This window comes from Dipodomys ordii, unplaced genomic scaffold (assembly GCF_000151885.1).
Source record: "Dipodomys ordii isolate 6190 unplaced genomic scaffold, Dord_2.0 Scaffold60, whole genome shotgun sequence".
NCBI lineage: Eukaryota > Metazoa > Chordata > Mammalia > Rodentia > Heteromyidae > Dipodomys > Dipodomys ordii.
The window spans coordinates 3,480,299-3,495,498 of NW_012267276.1; the positions used below are offsets into that span (position 1 = coordinate 3,480,299).

Here is a 15,200-nt window from a genome sequence, read left to right on the forward strand (position 1 = left end):
AGACTACCATGTTCTGGGAGCCACTTAGTTGGGAGTAAATTGGGCACTAGACAACTTTTTACTTTTTTTTTTTGTCGATGGTGGGGCTTGAACTCTGAGCTTGGGTGCTGTCCCTGTGCTCTTCAGCTCAAGGCGAGCACTCTACTGCTTGAGCCACAGCACCATTTCCAGTTTTCTGGTAGTTTATTGGAGATAAGAGTTTCAGGGACTTTCCAGCCTGGGGCTGGCTTTGAACCATGATCCTCAGATCTCAGCCTCCTCAGTAGCTAGGATTACAGGTGTGAGCCACCAGCACCCGGTTTCAAAAAGCTAACATTTTGAATGATATTAATGTCATTAGTTTACCTTGTGGAATCATCAGAGCAAATGGGGAGTGAGAGCAGTTGTGACTAGGAACAGGAGCACGAATACCTGGTCTACCTCACCAATGCTGTTAGCATCAGTCATATCAATCAATCAGAACTATTTTAAAATTGGTCCCAAATCCAGATGTCTGAGAGTTAAGGATACAAGGGATTCTTTGGAAATTTACTTTAATCCAATACTTCTGGTACACTGTTATCTTACATACAGATAATTTTGATAAAACAGGTCTTTCATCAGGCACAGAAAACATCTGTTTCTCTAATTTTAGTGCAGAGAGAGAGAGAGAATGCAAATGTTGCAAGCCTGGTCCTGGAAAGCAGAATAAAATATTTTAATCCAATTATATTTATGGACCATCTCCATGCCCTTTTTGGTCAGCCATGAACCACAATGGAGAGTTATATAATGTATTATCTTTGCCCTGCCTAATATGAAGGTTTTCTAGGTGGACCTACTCATTGATTCCTGAGAATCCAGGGAAAGACAACATCACATGTCACTCCCTCCCTGAATCCTACCTCTGGTTCCCTTAAGTTACTAAGTCAGCCTTGGTGAAAGCAAACAAGTTCTAGGAAGAAACAAAAGTAACTACATCTGAACAGGATTCATGCAATCCAACCAGCAAAGCACCTTTATAAATGCCATCCAGAGATCCTATTATGCAGAAAGCTGACAGGATCTTCTAGGTTTATACTGAGAATCATTTAAATATCCCAACTATTAGTGAGCTTTCTGATGCATTTGCTAAGCTTTCTGCTTTTCCCTTTCGACTTAACGAAGTACAAAACACCACTTAAAATTCTGATTAAAAAATTCGTAACTCCCACTGCTCAGCTAATTGCCTAATTGCCTTTCATAGAGGAAGTATAAACATCAGGGTGGAGTATTAAAATAATATACAATACAGTATTCAAGGATGTCGCATCGACACAGGGACTCTGCTGGGACAAGTAAATCTTACTTGTAAAGCCAATTGTAGAAACAGGACTGACTGGTCCTGTCTCCAACTGTTTTCTAGGAGAGCAGAGGAGAACGGCTAAAGCACACAGAGCAAAAAGAGAAGGGAAGGGGAGAAAATACTCTGGATAAATTACTGGCTAAATCATCTTTTGGGGGGTGGGAAATTCTGATGATAGCAACATGGACACACACACACCAGAATTATAGCTCCTAGCTGTTTAAAAATACCACTAAAAGTTCCTTTTGCTTATGTTATTTGGTTCTTACAGCAAGCCAGCACATTTTTCTTAGTCTCATTTTAACAATTTGCAGAATCCAACTTACCAACTTACTTAAAATTTCTAAAGCAGGAGGAGACACTGTGGGACTCAGCCTTAAATCTTCTGACACAATGTAGACACAAATCTCCTCACCTTACTTCTCCTCTGAGATAGTTTTATGGGACAGGTACATAGGCTTCAAACTCTGAAGAAGAAAGAAAAACACATTTTTTTTCCACCCAGTTGATTACATAAGGATGTGTGCAAGACTTTAGTGAACATTTCAAAAGTTAAGATGTACCTGAGCTGAACTGAATTCTCAGTATAATCAAGAATATGATTTAATAATAATACGAGAATATTAAATAATATGCTTTAAGTGGCCTACATAAGTGAAATTGTGTATTTTATTTTCTAAGTGGTGGAGATAGCTAAGGTTCATTAGAGCAGTAGTTCCCAACCCTTACCCTAGACCTGGCCTCTCCCCTTGAACAAGGTAAAACTTAACTTTCACCTTATTGTAATTACTTAGACTGATAAATGTGTTGCTCCTGATGTCTCTGATCATTTCCTATTGTGGTAAATATTTAGGAAAATGTACGAGCTATAAATATAAGCGGCAGTACTCACTGATCTTGAGGAGATGAATATCATAATGTTCTCTGCCATGTTCCTGCCTGACTTTTGTAAGAAGTTCAATTCAGGACTTCATCTCCTCTTCTTAGTTTTATGTTAAAATCCACTTTGTAACTTAACCCTCAGAATCAGACTAGAGTAAAAGCAGCAGATCTTTTTTATTGGGACCAGTGTGGAATATAGATTCAGTAATTCATTGGGTACCATCAAACCAATTAGAAGAAGCAAAATACGGGCTTATCACGAAGAATTGGCATGATGAAATGCCTACATGGGTTGAGTAAGAATATTAACAGGAAAGGGAAACGTGTTTGGTCTACCAGACATTTAGCATGACTATTTAGACAATGGATAGTCATGGCTAAGAACCAATTCTTCCTGCTCTCTCTTGCTGTTTCACGAAGTCTCAGATACTTTTGGGTTCCCTGAACATGCCACATTATTTGTCTTTCCCTCAATAACCAAGACAAGAAAACAACACTGTGACCTGAAAGTAATATGTATTCCAGAACTTTAAGCTAGTCTGTTCATTCAACTTCACTTTCAAATTTAAGTTTTCATTACCTATCTTGCATTTCTCATTAATTGAGGTCAAAGCAAGGTCTGAAAGTATCTAGTTACAGGCTTGTCAAATTTCCACACACACTATTGTAGGGCCTGCCTTTGTGTCCTGGCAATAAGGGAATTGTTCATCAATTTGGACTGCTTTCAAAGTAAAAAGCTTTTGCAGTTATCAAAAACTCCAGCTATTCTTCTGCACTTCATCAGCTATACAATGAACATGGCCTTCCTCTTTCAATGACCCAAATAATAACCCTTAATTAACTATTTCTTGCCTTACCCTGGAACCAAAGTCTGGCCAGTATCTGAATGCATTACTGTTCATAAAGATAATAAACTCTTCATGAAGATAATAAACTAGGAAACTTCACTAGCCAACATAATGAAAACAGCATATACATCCTGGTTATATTTTGAAAGAATGTAAACAGCTATTTAGAACAGAATGTTGGTCATGTCTATCCTTTCTAAGAAAGCAAATAAACTACCTTTGCTGATTTCAGCAAATCTCAGGTCAAATATACTCTAGACAATGACTATCATCAGATTGTCCTCGCAGAATCAAAGCATAAAGACATAGTTTCATGTTTCTGATGTGTGTAGGGTTATACTAGCAACTCTAGCTATTTTTTTTTTGTTGGTCGTGGGGCTTGAACTCTGGGCCTGGGCACTGTCCCTCAGCTCTTCAGCTCAAGGCGAGCGCTCTACCACTTGAGCTACAGCGCCACTTCTAACTCTAGCTATTTTTAAATGACATTTAAAACAATGGTCTGCTTGTTTTTTAATGAGTGAAATCTAGATTACTCACTCCACATTCATGACAAAACTCTGAACATACCTGTTATTCACAAGAAAGATCTCTGCTCAATTTTAGAACAGTCACATGCCACATTGTAGCAGCAAGACATTCTGAGCATTGTGGCTTAGATTATTTCATCCTTATGTGAATACTACAGGATGCACTTCAACAAGCCTAGATAGTGCATGCCAATTAATCAAACTGACTGCCTGACAAATCAATAGGGAGATAACCAGGAGATGTCTAAGGCTGCTGCTGGTTGGGATGCTAGGCACTGCTTCAAATAACTCTAAAATAACAGTGTATGGAGTAATTGTGTAAACCAACAACACTGTTGGTTACTGTAATTTTCAAAGGTCATCTACTGTACATCATCAATGTGTGAGCCAGACCTTTACATGACTGTTACTTTAATAAATTGGCTTACATTAACATCAGCACAAATGAGTGGTATAATTGGTCAGCCTTTCCAGTGTGGTCACCATTGTATAAGAGGTCCTTCTTCAACTGAAATATAGTTAAGCAGCACATGGTTGGATGTCCATATTGAGTCTTAAAAGTCTTGCAAAATTTATTGACACTCTATGCACAAATGAGCGTCTCCCAGAAATGTAATGTTTAAGCCTCTCTGAGCCTTGTTTCTGATGTATTTCTTTTCCTCCTTCTCTTCTTTTTGTCTTTCTGCACAGAATGTTTTTGTGGATAAACCAGCATTTCCAGAATATAAAGTTTCTGATGCAAAAAAGTCCAAATTCATCCTTTTGCATTTTAGCACTTTTAAAGCTGGCTGGGACTGGCTTATTTTGTTGGCGACGTTTTATGTAGCCGTGACTGTCCCTTACAACGTTTGTTTCATTGGCAATGATGACCTGTCCACAACTCGGAGCACGACAGTCAGTGACATCGCAGTGGAGATCCTTTTTATTATAGGTAAGAGCTGACAGCTGCTCTCCTAAGTTTGCATATGGGAAGTAAGTGTATTCCAGAATTTTTCTAACAGGAATTTGAACTTAGATCCATTTGCTTAGGCATGCCTCAGCCTGGGATGCAAATTTTGGATAGGTACATATTTGGGTTTCTGGAAATTGCCTCTTTCAGTTTTTCCACTGTTCCTGTATTCAAACGAATGTAAAATGGTACATGTTTCTAACTTTCATTGTTTTTTTTGAAGGCTTGAAAAAGATTTAATGGCTGCTTTGTCAGTATTTATGTATCCTTCATGATGTAAACCATGTATAGTCACGATGGAGATTAACAGGAATTCATGAGTATTATTCTGGAAGTGGTCCAGAAGGTCCACAGGACATGTAGGTCTTATGCCAAGTCTTTCCATGCTCTTTTTAGCATGTGGATGGAACTTTCCACAGGTGGTTTGGTTGCAGATGCCAAGCTCATAAGCCAATCAGAAGCCATGAGTGTCTGATTTCAACCAAAGAAGAGGCCCCAAGGGATGTTTGCTAGGATATTTCTCTTTCAAATACTGGATTGGTTGTTTCCTGCTCCAACATTAGAAGCTCTATACTTTATATATTCATCTTAAGACCATTGCCCCCCTTTGGCTTACCCAGGTAGAACAGATTCTGGGTTTCCTTTAAAACTTAGATTGACTTTCTGTTGTGTAATTGACCTTCAGTGATGAATGATACCTCTTCATCTAGTAGTGGTGATACATCCTGATTGTAAAGAGAAGAGAATATGTGGAAAATATTTCAGTCAAGTGGGTAAACAAAGGGGTGAAAAGGGAAAACCAAAAAGGTCAAAAAAATTGCAAGGCAAATCAAAAGCTTGTTTCAATGGTGATAGTGTTTGTTTTTGTTTTCTTGGTTTTTGTTTATGGTCTTTTCTTGGTGAAACTACTAAAGCTTTGAGCCTCACATAGTCTCTGTAACTGAAAGTCAGTGTGATCTTGCTCTGGGTGAGTTTGGTGTAGCTTCTCGGACCACTGTAAACATCACACATAGTGGGCACTTGGCTTAAGAGTCCTTTTGGGACCCCAGCTCCCACCCCAAAAGTGGCAGATGTAGTACGTTTAGACCACTAGATGGCAATGTTGTCTAGTCAGGTAGTTTTGGAAAAGCTACAAACTACTATTTTTATTTTGTTGTGTGTTCGTCCTGGGGCTTGAACTCAGCCCTTGGATCCTTTTGCTGAGCTTTTTTGCTCAAGTTAGCTCCCTACCACTTGAGCCATACTTCCTCTTACAGATTTTGGGGGGTACTTAATTGAAGATAAGAGTTTCACAGAACTTCCTGCACGGGCTGGCTCAGCCTTCTGAGTAGCTAGGACGACAGGTGTGAGCCATGGGCCCGCCTTAAAGATTTTAGTTTTGTTGTTGTTACTGGTACTGGTGCTTGAACTCAGGTCAGGGCACTTCCCTTTAGCCTTTTAACTCAAGGATGGTGCTCTACCACTTGAGTCACAGCTCCATATCTGGTTTTTGGTACTTCACTGGACATGTCTCATGGACTTTCCTTTCAGGCTGGCTTTGAACCATGATACTCAGATCTTACCCTCACTGTTAACTGGCAAATACCATCATTCCAAAGACAAACTGGGTGTGCCTAACCACCAGTTCATTGTGGTTTCTTTGCTAATCTTTGATGTCTCCTTTTACCTATCTAGGACCTACACATACATTATCATCTTAAAACCACCAGGACTTGGCCAATCATTGAGTTTTGTTTTGTTTTGTTTTTTTCCCATGTAACCACTAGTTTGTAGGGCTTCATGAAAGAGTAAACAAAAGTATTTTTTTTACCAAATATTTCATCATCTTTGTATGTGGTTATTTACAATCTGTCCTTAGGACAGAGATATCTCTTGATTTTTTTTTTCTCCCCAGCTTTCCTGATTTTTGGCATCTTCTGGATTTAGAGAACATTTACTATGTGCTATGCTCACTGGAAGACATAACTTGTTTGCCTGTGGGAAATCCTTCTTATGACAGATATTCTGTAAAATTTTGCTTGTTTGTGTTTGGGTACTTTCCCCCAAAGAAATGATAAAAAAGAAACTAGTTGCCTTTTGCTCTTTTTCTCTATGTGCTTTCCTGTGTCACTGGATGCTGCCATTTCTGCTGATTCAGGCAGTCAGTTAGTTATTCCAAAAGATAATTCAGTCCATTACTAGCAGGATTAAAAAAAGATGGAGACTCACTGCTATTTTTATGCCATTTAGCTCCTACAGTGATTACTTTTGAATCTGATTGGCTCATTTTGATGAGGCCTAAGAAATTCCTTGCTATGTTCTACTGTTACCTTCCTCTATTGTGTCTTTGCTATTTATTTTCAGACAAGTTCTCATTATGTAGGTCAAGCTGGTACTCCTTTCACTTCTTCTGGGATTGTAGATATGCACTGCCATGCTGTTCATTCTCCTAAATGAGATTAAGTATACCTACAATTTATCACAACATATTTGGGAGAAAATAGCTTAAACTAGTATTCCTTCAAGTGTATTTTTCTGAACTTTCAGTCTAAAAAGTTTTCTTTTACAAAGGAAGGAGGAATTTATTATTGATAAATAAGTTATTTAGGAATCCAAGTTAATAAGAATTAGAAAGTACATAGCCTGTGTTGTGTCTTTACAACACGAAGATATTGTTACACCATTTAATAATCTTAAATATGTGTGGTATACTTCATCCATATATTTAACATATTGTTTTCTATTTCTAGAATAGTGTTACTGAATTGGCATCTTACATGAACTTAGTTGAGAAGGAGGGTTTTCTTTTTCCTTTTTGACTGTTGTTACAAAGGTGATGTACAGAGGGGTTACAGTTACATAAGCCAGGTATGAATGCATTTCTTTTTGGACAATCTCACCCCTTCCTTTGCTTTTTCATGAGTGTCTAGTAAGTACCACAGCTGCATTTGTTTCACCCTTTGTTAGGAAGGGTTTTCTTATAAGTGAAAGATGATTTTTTTTCATTTTCACCAAATCCATAGAAAATATAGGTAATGACATTATTTTTTAAAAGGAGGAATCAGTAAATGCTCTAGACCCCCCCAAAAAAGATTCATGATGAAATTAAAGTTGGGTAAGAACAATAGATATCTTTTGGAGATGGCACAATACACTTTAGCAATGTAAATTCTCTAAGAAATCCTGTGATAAAGAAATCTATTTAAATGTAGTTAGCTGAGCATCTTCCTGGATTTACTTTTACCTCAGAACTGATCTCTCTCCACAGACCACTTAGTAATACTTCTGGCATGACTGACTGCAAAGCATTCTTCCCTGTGGATTCACCAAAAAGAAAAATGTCAGAGTGCACTTTTGTTAGTCAGAACTTCCATGTGAACTGTGAGCTTGCAACTACAGGATACTCTCCCACTCTGAAAGTCAATACTTTTGGAAACCCCCCTTAGCTTTTGGGATTGAGAGCATGCAAAGGCTGGGCTGAGTCAGACTCCAGTCACTAAGGGTGTTGGATCAGATTTTTTTTCACATGAATGTATAGTTAATATGAGTCTACTTTATGAAAAAGTCCGCTTAACTTCTTTTTCTTTATTTATAAAACCGAGGCAGAAAGGGAGAAGATGAAAGACTAACTTCTTTTTTTCCCCTTCCATGAATATAAAAAGTAATGGCTTGAGTCTCTGTGGTCTTGGTAATGAAGTTGCTGTCCACTAATAGGTTCGATACTTAATTCCCTCGTTTCTGTAATAAAGACTCAAGGATTGTGCAGGAAATAATATAGCCAGACCAACCTAATAAACTAAAGGTTGTCTAAGCCAGTGCTAATTCCATTCCTATTAGTCTGCTTTGGGGCAGGGGGGGCGGGGGGAGGGACAAGCATGGGACCAAGTCTGTCCAAACATAAAGAGATCTCTTTGTGTGTGGGGGTGGGGCAAGTACTTACAAATAATTTACTAATTGCAAATCAAAGAGCCATGTACTGGAAAGATATTTGCACCACCACTATTTCCTTCTCTTCCCCACCCCAGTTGTGGGTGGGAGGATATGATTACAATCATCTCGAGAACAATAGCATGGATGATGTGGATGGATAGAAGAGAAAAAAAGTTTGACCTCCAGATTCCTTGTGGGTTAACATAAAACCTTCCTTTATTTAAACTACTGTTACTAGAGTGCTCTGTTACTAATAGTTATATCATTCTAAATGCACAGATACCCAGACAGACACACTCATACACACGAATAGTACTTGATACCTTCTAGTACCTTCCACTGGATTATTTAAGATTCACTTAGAAATTGATTAAAATACATGTTTTTTGGTCAGTCATGGGGCCTGAACTCTGGGCCTTGGTGCTGTCCCTCAGCTCTTCAGCTCAAGGCTAGCGCTCTACCACTTGAGCCACAGCACCACTTCCAGCTTTTTCTGCTTATGTGGTGCTGAGGAATTGAACCCAGGACCTCATGAATGCAAGCAAGCACTCTACCACTGAGCCGCCTTCCCAGCCCTATTAAAATGCTGGGTATGGTGGCACCTGTGTACTCAGAATGCTACGAGAGGAGGTCATAAAGTTTGTGGTCAGATTGGGATACATAAAAGGACTCCTTCTAAATACAGGTGAAACTATAAAAAAAGTATCTTCTTTAGCAGGGAATGAATACAGAAGGAAAGAATTGATTCAACATATAATATTATTTAGAATGAAAATTGATAAAAGTATTATAACAAAGCTAGATTAACTGCAGTATGAAAAGAAAATTATTCTGGTTGACCCAAAGGGAAAACACTCATGTTGTAGCAAACATTGAGGAAACATGCCAGAAAATTTAACCAACTATTTTTCCTGTGAAACCACATTTGTTCTTTTTTTCTGTTTTCTCTTTTTCTTTCTTTCTCTCTCTCTCTCTCTCTCTTTCTCTCTCTCTCTCTGCTGAGGATCAAATTCAGGACTTATTTCATGTTGCTAGACAGGATTTTACCACTTGAACTATACTCTTACCTGGTTGTGCTTTTAGTTTGTTTATATATATATATATATATATAGGATCTCCTACTTTTGCCTGGTCTTGCCTTAGGCTACAGTTCTCCTGCTTCCCCTCCAGTTTAGCTGGGATTATAGAGATTCTTCTCCAAGTTTAGCTATGCCATGTAAGCAATGGGGACTAGAAGGAGGTAGTTGCAGTTATGTAAAAAAAATGTCATAATTTAAAATGTTCAGAACAACTATAAAGAGATTGGAACCTGGGTGTTATTATTAGAGGAATTAGCCATTAGTTGTACGTATTAAAAAAAATTGCCAGCAATGGTGGCTCATGCCTGTAATCCTAGTTACAGGTTGAGATCTGGGATCAAGGTTTGAAACCAACCCCCACAGGAAAGTCTACGGGTCTCTTATCTTCAATTAACCACTGAAAAGCTGGAAGTGGAGTTATGGCTTAAGTAGTAGAGTGTTAGCCTTGATCAAAAAAGCTCAAGAACAGTGCCCAAACTCTGAATTAAAGCTCCAGGACTGGCACAAAATTAATTAATAATAATAATAATAAACTATGCAAAGACTAAAATAAAAATTACTGCTGGATCAATTATTTCCAAGCAACCAGGAAAAAGAATGGGTAAACTACCAAAAGGAAGATCCAATGAAGACTTTACTGTTGACCTTGTATAAACTTTTAGGGTTTTGAGATAGTCTGCCAATGAAAATTGTACGAACAACATAAAAATTAAAACCTTAAATATAAGAGTTAAGTTATCACTAGAGAATTGAAAAAATTGTAAGCAAAACACCTGAAGAGAGTATGCAGCAAGGGCAAGATCAGAACAAATATTGCAAAGACAAATGTTACTAAGAACGATGTACAAATCTGATTGGGTTGGAATTGTGCACGCCACAGGTCCCACAGGTAGAGAATTGCTTTCAACTGAATGTGGGGGAAAAGTAAATGATTTGCTGGGACTTTCCCTGCAGAAGCTGAACAATGCAAACAAACTAAGTCATCTCTGAGTAGGGTGGTTGATGTATACAATGGAAAAAACTCAAAAGAGAATCTTGTGCTGAAATAGGCAAACCAATTATCAGAGACTGAAGCTTCTCTCTGTCTGTGTTTCTAAATAAAAGTAGAGTGCTAAACTAACCGTATGAATTTCCAACTTTTCTAGCATCTCTTTCACAAGACAATGTCAGAATTAAGCAGTTGTGGCCAAAACTACACAGCCAACAAAGCCTAGAAGGTTTCTGATGAGGCCCAAACAGAAAACTTCTGAACTAGAGACCTTGGCTTCTCATGCAGAACCTTAAGATGAACACAAACTAATACAGCACGTTCATTCTAACATCAAGGAGAGTAAAAGGACATTAGAATTCCTAATGAATTCCTAATGTATTTTAATTTGTACGACAGTGAGCCTGACTGAAAGGGAGATAAATTCCTACACTTACTTATAATAAACAGATCAGATAATTCAACTGAAAATGCATGCAAATCAAAGGAGTAGAAGAAAAAGTAGACACTACATCTCATGCTAACTCTTATTCTGTATCACTGAGAGCAGATATGTCTGTTTATGAGAACAGAAATAAAAATTAGCTAACTCTTATAGGAATAACCACCCAAAACACACTCTATCAAAATGGACAAAGCTGGGTGCAGGAGTTGTTGACAGTTGGATGATGTCCTACAGTCCTGTCTTATCAATTGGATTTTGTCTAGGACAGAAAGAACGCTGAGAAACCTCACCACTGCACACCAGAAGTACCCACTGACCGTCATGGCCACTCCACATGCCCCCAAAAGAGTTGTAAAGCATTTAAAATAATTTTCTTAGCATATACTAAGTGTACACTGAGATTTCATTGTGATTTCCCATTCATGGCTATAGCATTCTTTGATCTTATTTATTACCTCTACTAGTCTCTCTAATCCTCCTTTTAACTTCCTTGTAAATTTTAAAAATGTGTTTCATTATGATTTTTTTTTCATTATGAATGTATTTGGATCATAGGCTCCATTGTACCCAAATTAACCCCTCCAAACTCTCACTGGCCTCTCCCCCAATATAGTTCCCCTGTGATGTTAATATTTGTTGATTCTTTTTTGGATCTGGTTTCTGCATATGAGAAGAACGCATGTAGTATTTATCTCTCTGAATCTGGCTTATTTTCTTTAACATGATTGTTTTCAGTTCAATTCATCTTCCTGTAGATGATAAAATATTATTCTTCTTTATGGCTAAATAATACTCCATAATGCTTCTATAACACATTTTATTTATCCATTCATCTGTGGATGGGCATCTAGGCTGGTTCCTTAGCTACTGTGAATAGTGTTGTAAAAAACATTGGATGTGCATAAATCTCCATTGTGTACTGACTTACATTTCTTTGGGTCTGTGCCCAAGAGTATAGTAAGATCATATGTTTGCCATATGTTGATTTTTGTTGATTCTCAACAAAGCCACCAAAACCAGAAAAGATAGACTCCTCAACAAATGGCACAGGAGAAAAAAAAATACTAGATAGCCATGTGTAGAATTTCTTATTCTGTACAAAAATTAATGCAAATGCACCAAAGACTGTACTGCAAGATTTGAAAATACTAGAGGAAAACATACAGAAACTGACTCAAGATATGGGCACAGATGAGGACTTTCTGAATCGAGATCCAGTTGCTCAGGAAATAACAACAACAATGGGATAAATGGGATTGTATCCTAGCAAAGGAACGTCTTCAAGTCAGATAAAATGATTACCAGAGAAAACATGAAGAACAGGAGAAAATCCTTGTGAGCTATTCATGTGTCAAGGGATTATTGCTCCCAATATATAAAAAGCTTAAAAAGTAAACACCAAAAGAAAAGCTAATCAGATTAATAAAGATGCTAATGAATTACAGAGACAGTTCTCTAAAGAAGTACAACTAACTAATAAATATATGAGGATTATCCAACTCCATAAAGGAAATACAAAGCAAGACTAACTAAGGTTCCATTTCACCCAAGTCAGAATGTCCATCATCAAGAAACAAACAACAGATGCTGGTGAGGTATTGAGGAGGGAGAAAGGAGCATCCACTATTGGCAGACATGTAAATTAGTGCAATTACTATGGAAACCTGTACAGAGGTTCTTAAAACCACTGGTCAGTAGCTTAATGAATGGATGGATCTGACTTCAATTCTTGTATTTATAAGTACAAAAGTTTTTTCTTTTGCCAACACTCCTCTTCATTGTACACCATATTTACGTGTATGCCTTTTCCCACTTGGTATGGAACTGTATCACTCAACTACTTCCATATAAACACTCATTACTTTCTAGCAGAGAGCGTTCCCCATATAATTCTGTCATGATTCTTGCATGACTTTTTCTATGAGGGTAAAGTATTTAAAATTTCAGTGGTTCCTGAGAGAGTATAAATATATTACTATAATTTTATTATACAAACAAATTCTAATTTATAATGCTTTCACTTTCCTGGAAAATGCAAAAGTAGGTTCTTTTTCTCATTAGTTGAATGATGAAAAATATGGATATATACTTAAGTGAGGGTGATGATTATTTCTCTCAGTAAATTCATTGAAAGCTTCATGGTGGTGAAGAAATTAATAATGTGTACCTTCAGTGACTTGAGTATCCCAGATTGGCCATTCCTGTACTGCGTAGTTGGAAACTTTGATGACTTAAAACTTGTCATTTAGCCTTTGAGGACTTCCTTACAGCCTGTCACCCTCATAGTGAAAGATTGTGGTGAAAGTATGAAATCCTACACTCCCATTCACTCTCGAATCTGCAGACTTGATTGCTAACATGTCATGTCTTAAGTAGATTAAGGAATGTCTTTCTGGATGTTTCACTGGGCCATTCATACTGATCTTGGATGCAGATAGTGTCTCTTACTAACAACTCAACATGGTGAACATAATAATGGCTCAGATTTGACTCGTGTGGCTCCTGTGAGGCTATTTATAACCTCCTCATGAGACTATCCACCAGATGTGTAGTCTTAGATAATATATTTGGAATAGCAAATAAGTGAAATGTATTATATTGACTACTAACCAGTGACTTGAAATGAAGCAGAGCCCATTTGTGTTTCAACCGGCTATTTTCTGTGGAGTTAATCTAAGCCAGAAGTTGGAGCAATAAGTAGAAGCCAGAAAACTATCTTGCCATTTCAGACTCCTGCTGAAGTGTAAAACAGTTTCATCTCAAAAGTGAGGAGATTCTATGTGTCAAAAAGTCTTTGAGGAAACAGAGATTATATTGACAAGTAGAATAAACTGACACATTGAATTGAAACCCCTTTGTATAACCACTTGAAGGTAATTTTTAAAAAATTAAAAATTAAAAAAAGAAAAGTAGAATACTATATTCATTGTTGGTCTTAAGAGCTTCCAATTAAGTTGACTTAAAAGTACCTACTTAAGCACTTAAGCAAAGACTAAAGCTGCACTTCTTTTGCAAATGCATTATTAGTGTGCATGTATTGCTTTTTTAGCCTTTCTAGAATTCCCGATGGGAAGATGAAGTGCTATGGCAAATTAACTATTGAACAGATACCCAAGCTGTATGACCACTGTATTGTCCTTAACTGTATGAAACTGCAAAGCAGTATTCTTTACATAATTGGGTCAAACATAGCAATTGATGTTTTCCTTGGGCTAGATATAATAGGCTCAAGTTTGGTTTCCAAAGTGCTTTATCACCATTAGTTTCCATTATACAGACTCACAGATTTGGGGAAATATTTTAACAATTCTTTATGTGGAGAAAATCATACTCAATGATAACATTCTTAACAAACCTTCAAATCTCATTCTGAAAGCTTTTGATAATTTAACAATTTAATTAAATTATTTTGATTAGTTTCTCCTCCGTCAATATACTATACCAATTATGTGAACTTTAAAATAGAAAAAGTGGGGTTTTTTTGTTTTTTGTTTTTAATAAAACAGTCTTGGAGCTAGGAATGTGTCTAGTGGTAGAGTGCTTGGCTAGCAGCATAAAGCCTTGGGTTCAATTCCTCAGAACCATATAAACAGAAAAAGCCAGAAATAGATTATTATTATTATTATTGTGAAAATACCATACAGAGGGGTTACAATTACATGGGCAAGATAGTGAGTACATTTCTTATCAAACATTGTTACCTCCTCCTTTGTTTCCCCATACCATCCCTTCCCCTCTCCACCCCCCCACATCCCCAACCCCCTACCACCCCCCACCCTGCCAAAGTTGTAAAGCTTGTTTTTCAGCATAATGTCTTGTACATCTCATTGTTGCAGTGGGTCCACCTGTATCCCTAGTTAAACGATTTGTTTTTTCCCGTCCCCTCCACAAATTATATCAACATCAAATACAGTGAAAGCAGGCTTATACCCTGGGGGAGGTACATACAAAGCAACAGAAATCATCCTATAAATATGTTGGAAACAATCACATGAAAGAAAAAAACATTTGAATCCTTATCTTGGGGTTCATTTCACCTAACATCAACTTGTCTGACAGTTTCTGTTTGTCTCAGACAAATTCTAGTTATTGCGAATAATGGAAATGATGAGACCTATATTTCTTTGGGCCTGGCTTACTTCACTTAATATATTTTTTTTCCAAGTCTTTCCATTTCCTAACAAATGGGGCAATGTCATTCTTTCTGATGGAGGCATAGAATTCCATTGTGTATATATACCACATTTTC

The 15,200-nt window shown here is 37.3% G+C and overlaps 1 protein-coding gene across 1 annotated transcript in view; it reads left to right on the plus strand.

Annotated features, from left to right (window-relative positions):
* Kcnh8 (potassium channel, voltage gated eag related subfamily H, member 8) overlaps positions 1–15,200 on the plus strand; it is a 404,007-nt gene that overhangs the window by 197,511 nt on the left and 191,296 nt on the right. The window contains exon 5 of the mRNA XM_013022138.1: positions 4,272–4,512. Within this exon, the coding sequence (XP_012877592.1) occupies positions 4,272–4,512 (241 nt within the window). The remainder of the gene's footprint in view (positions 1–4,271; positions 4,513–15,200) is intronic.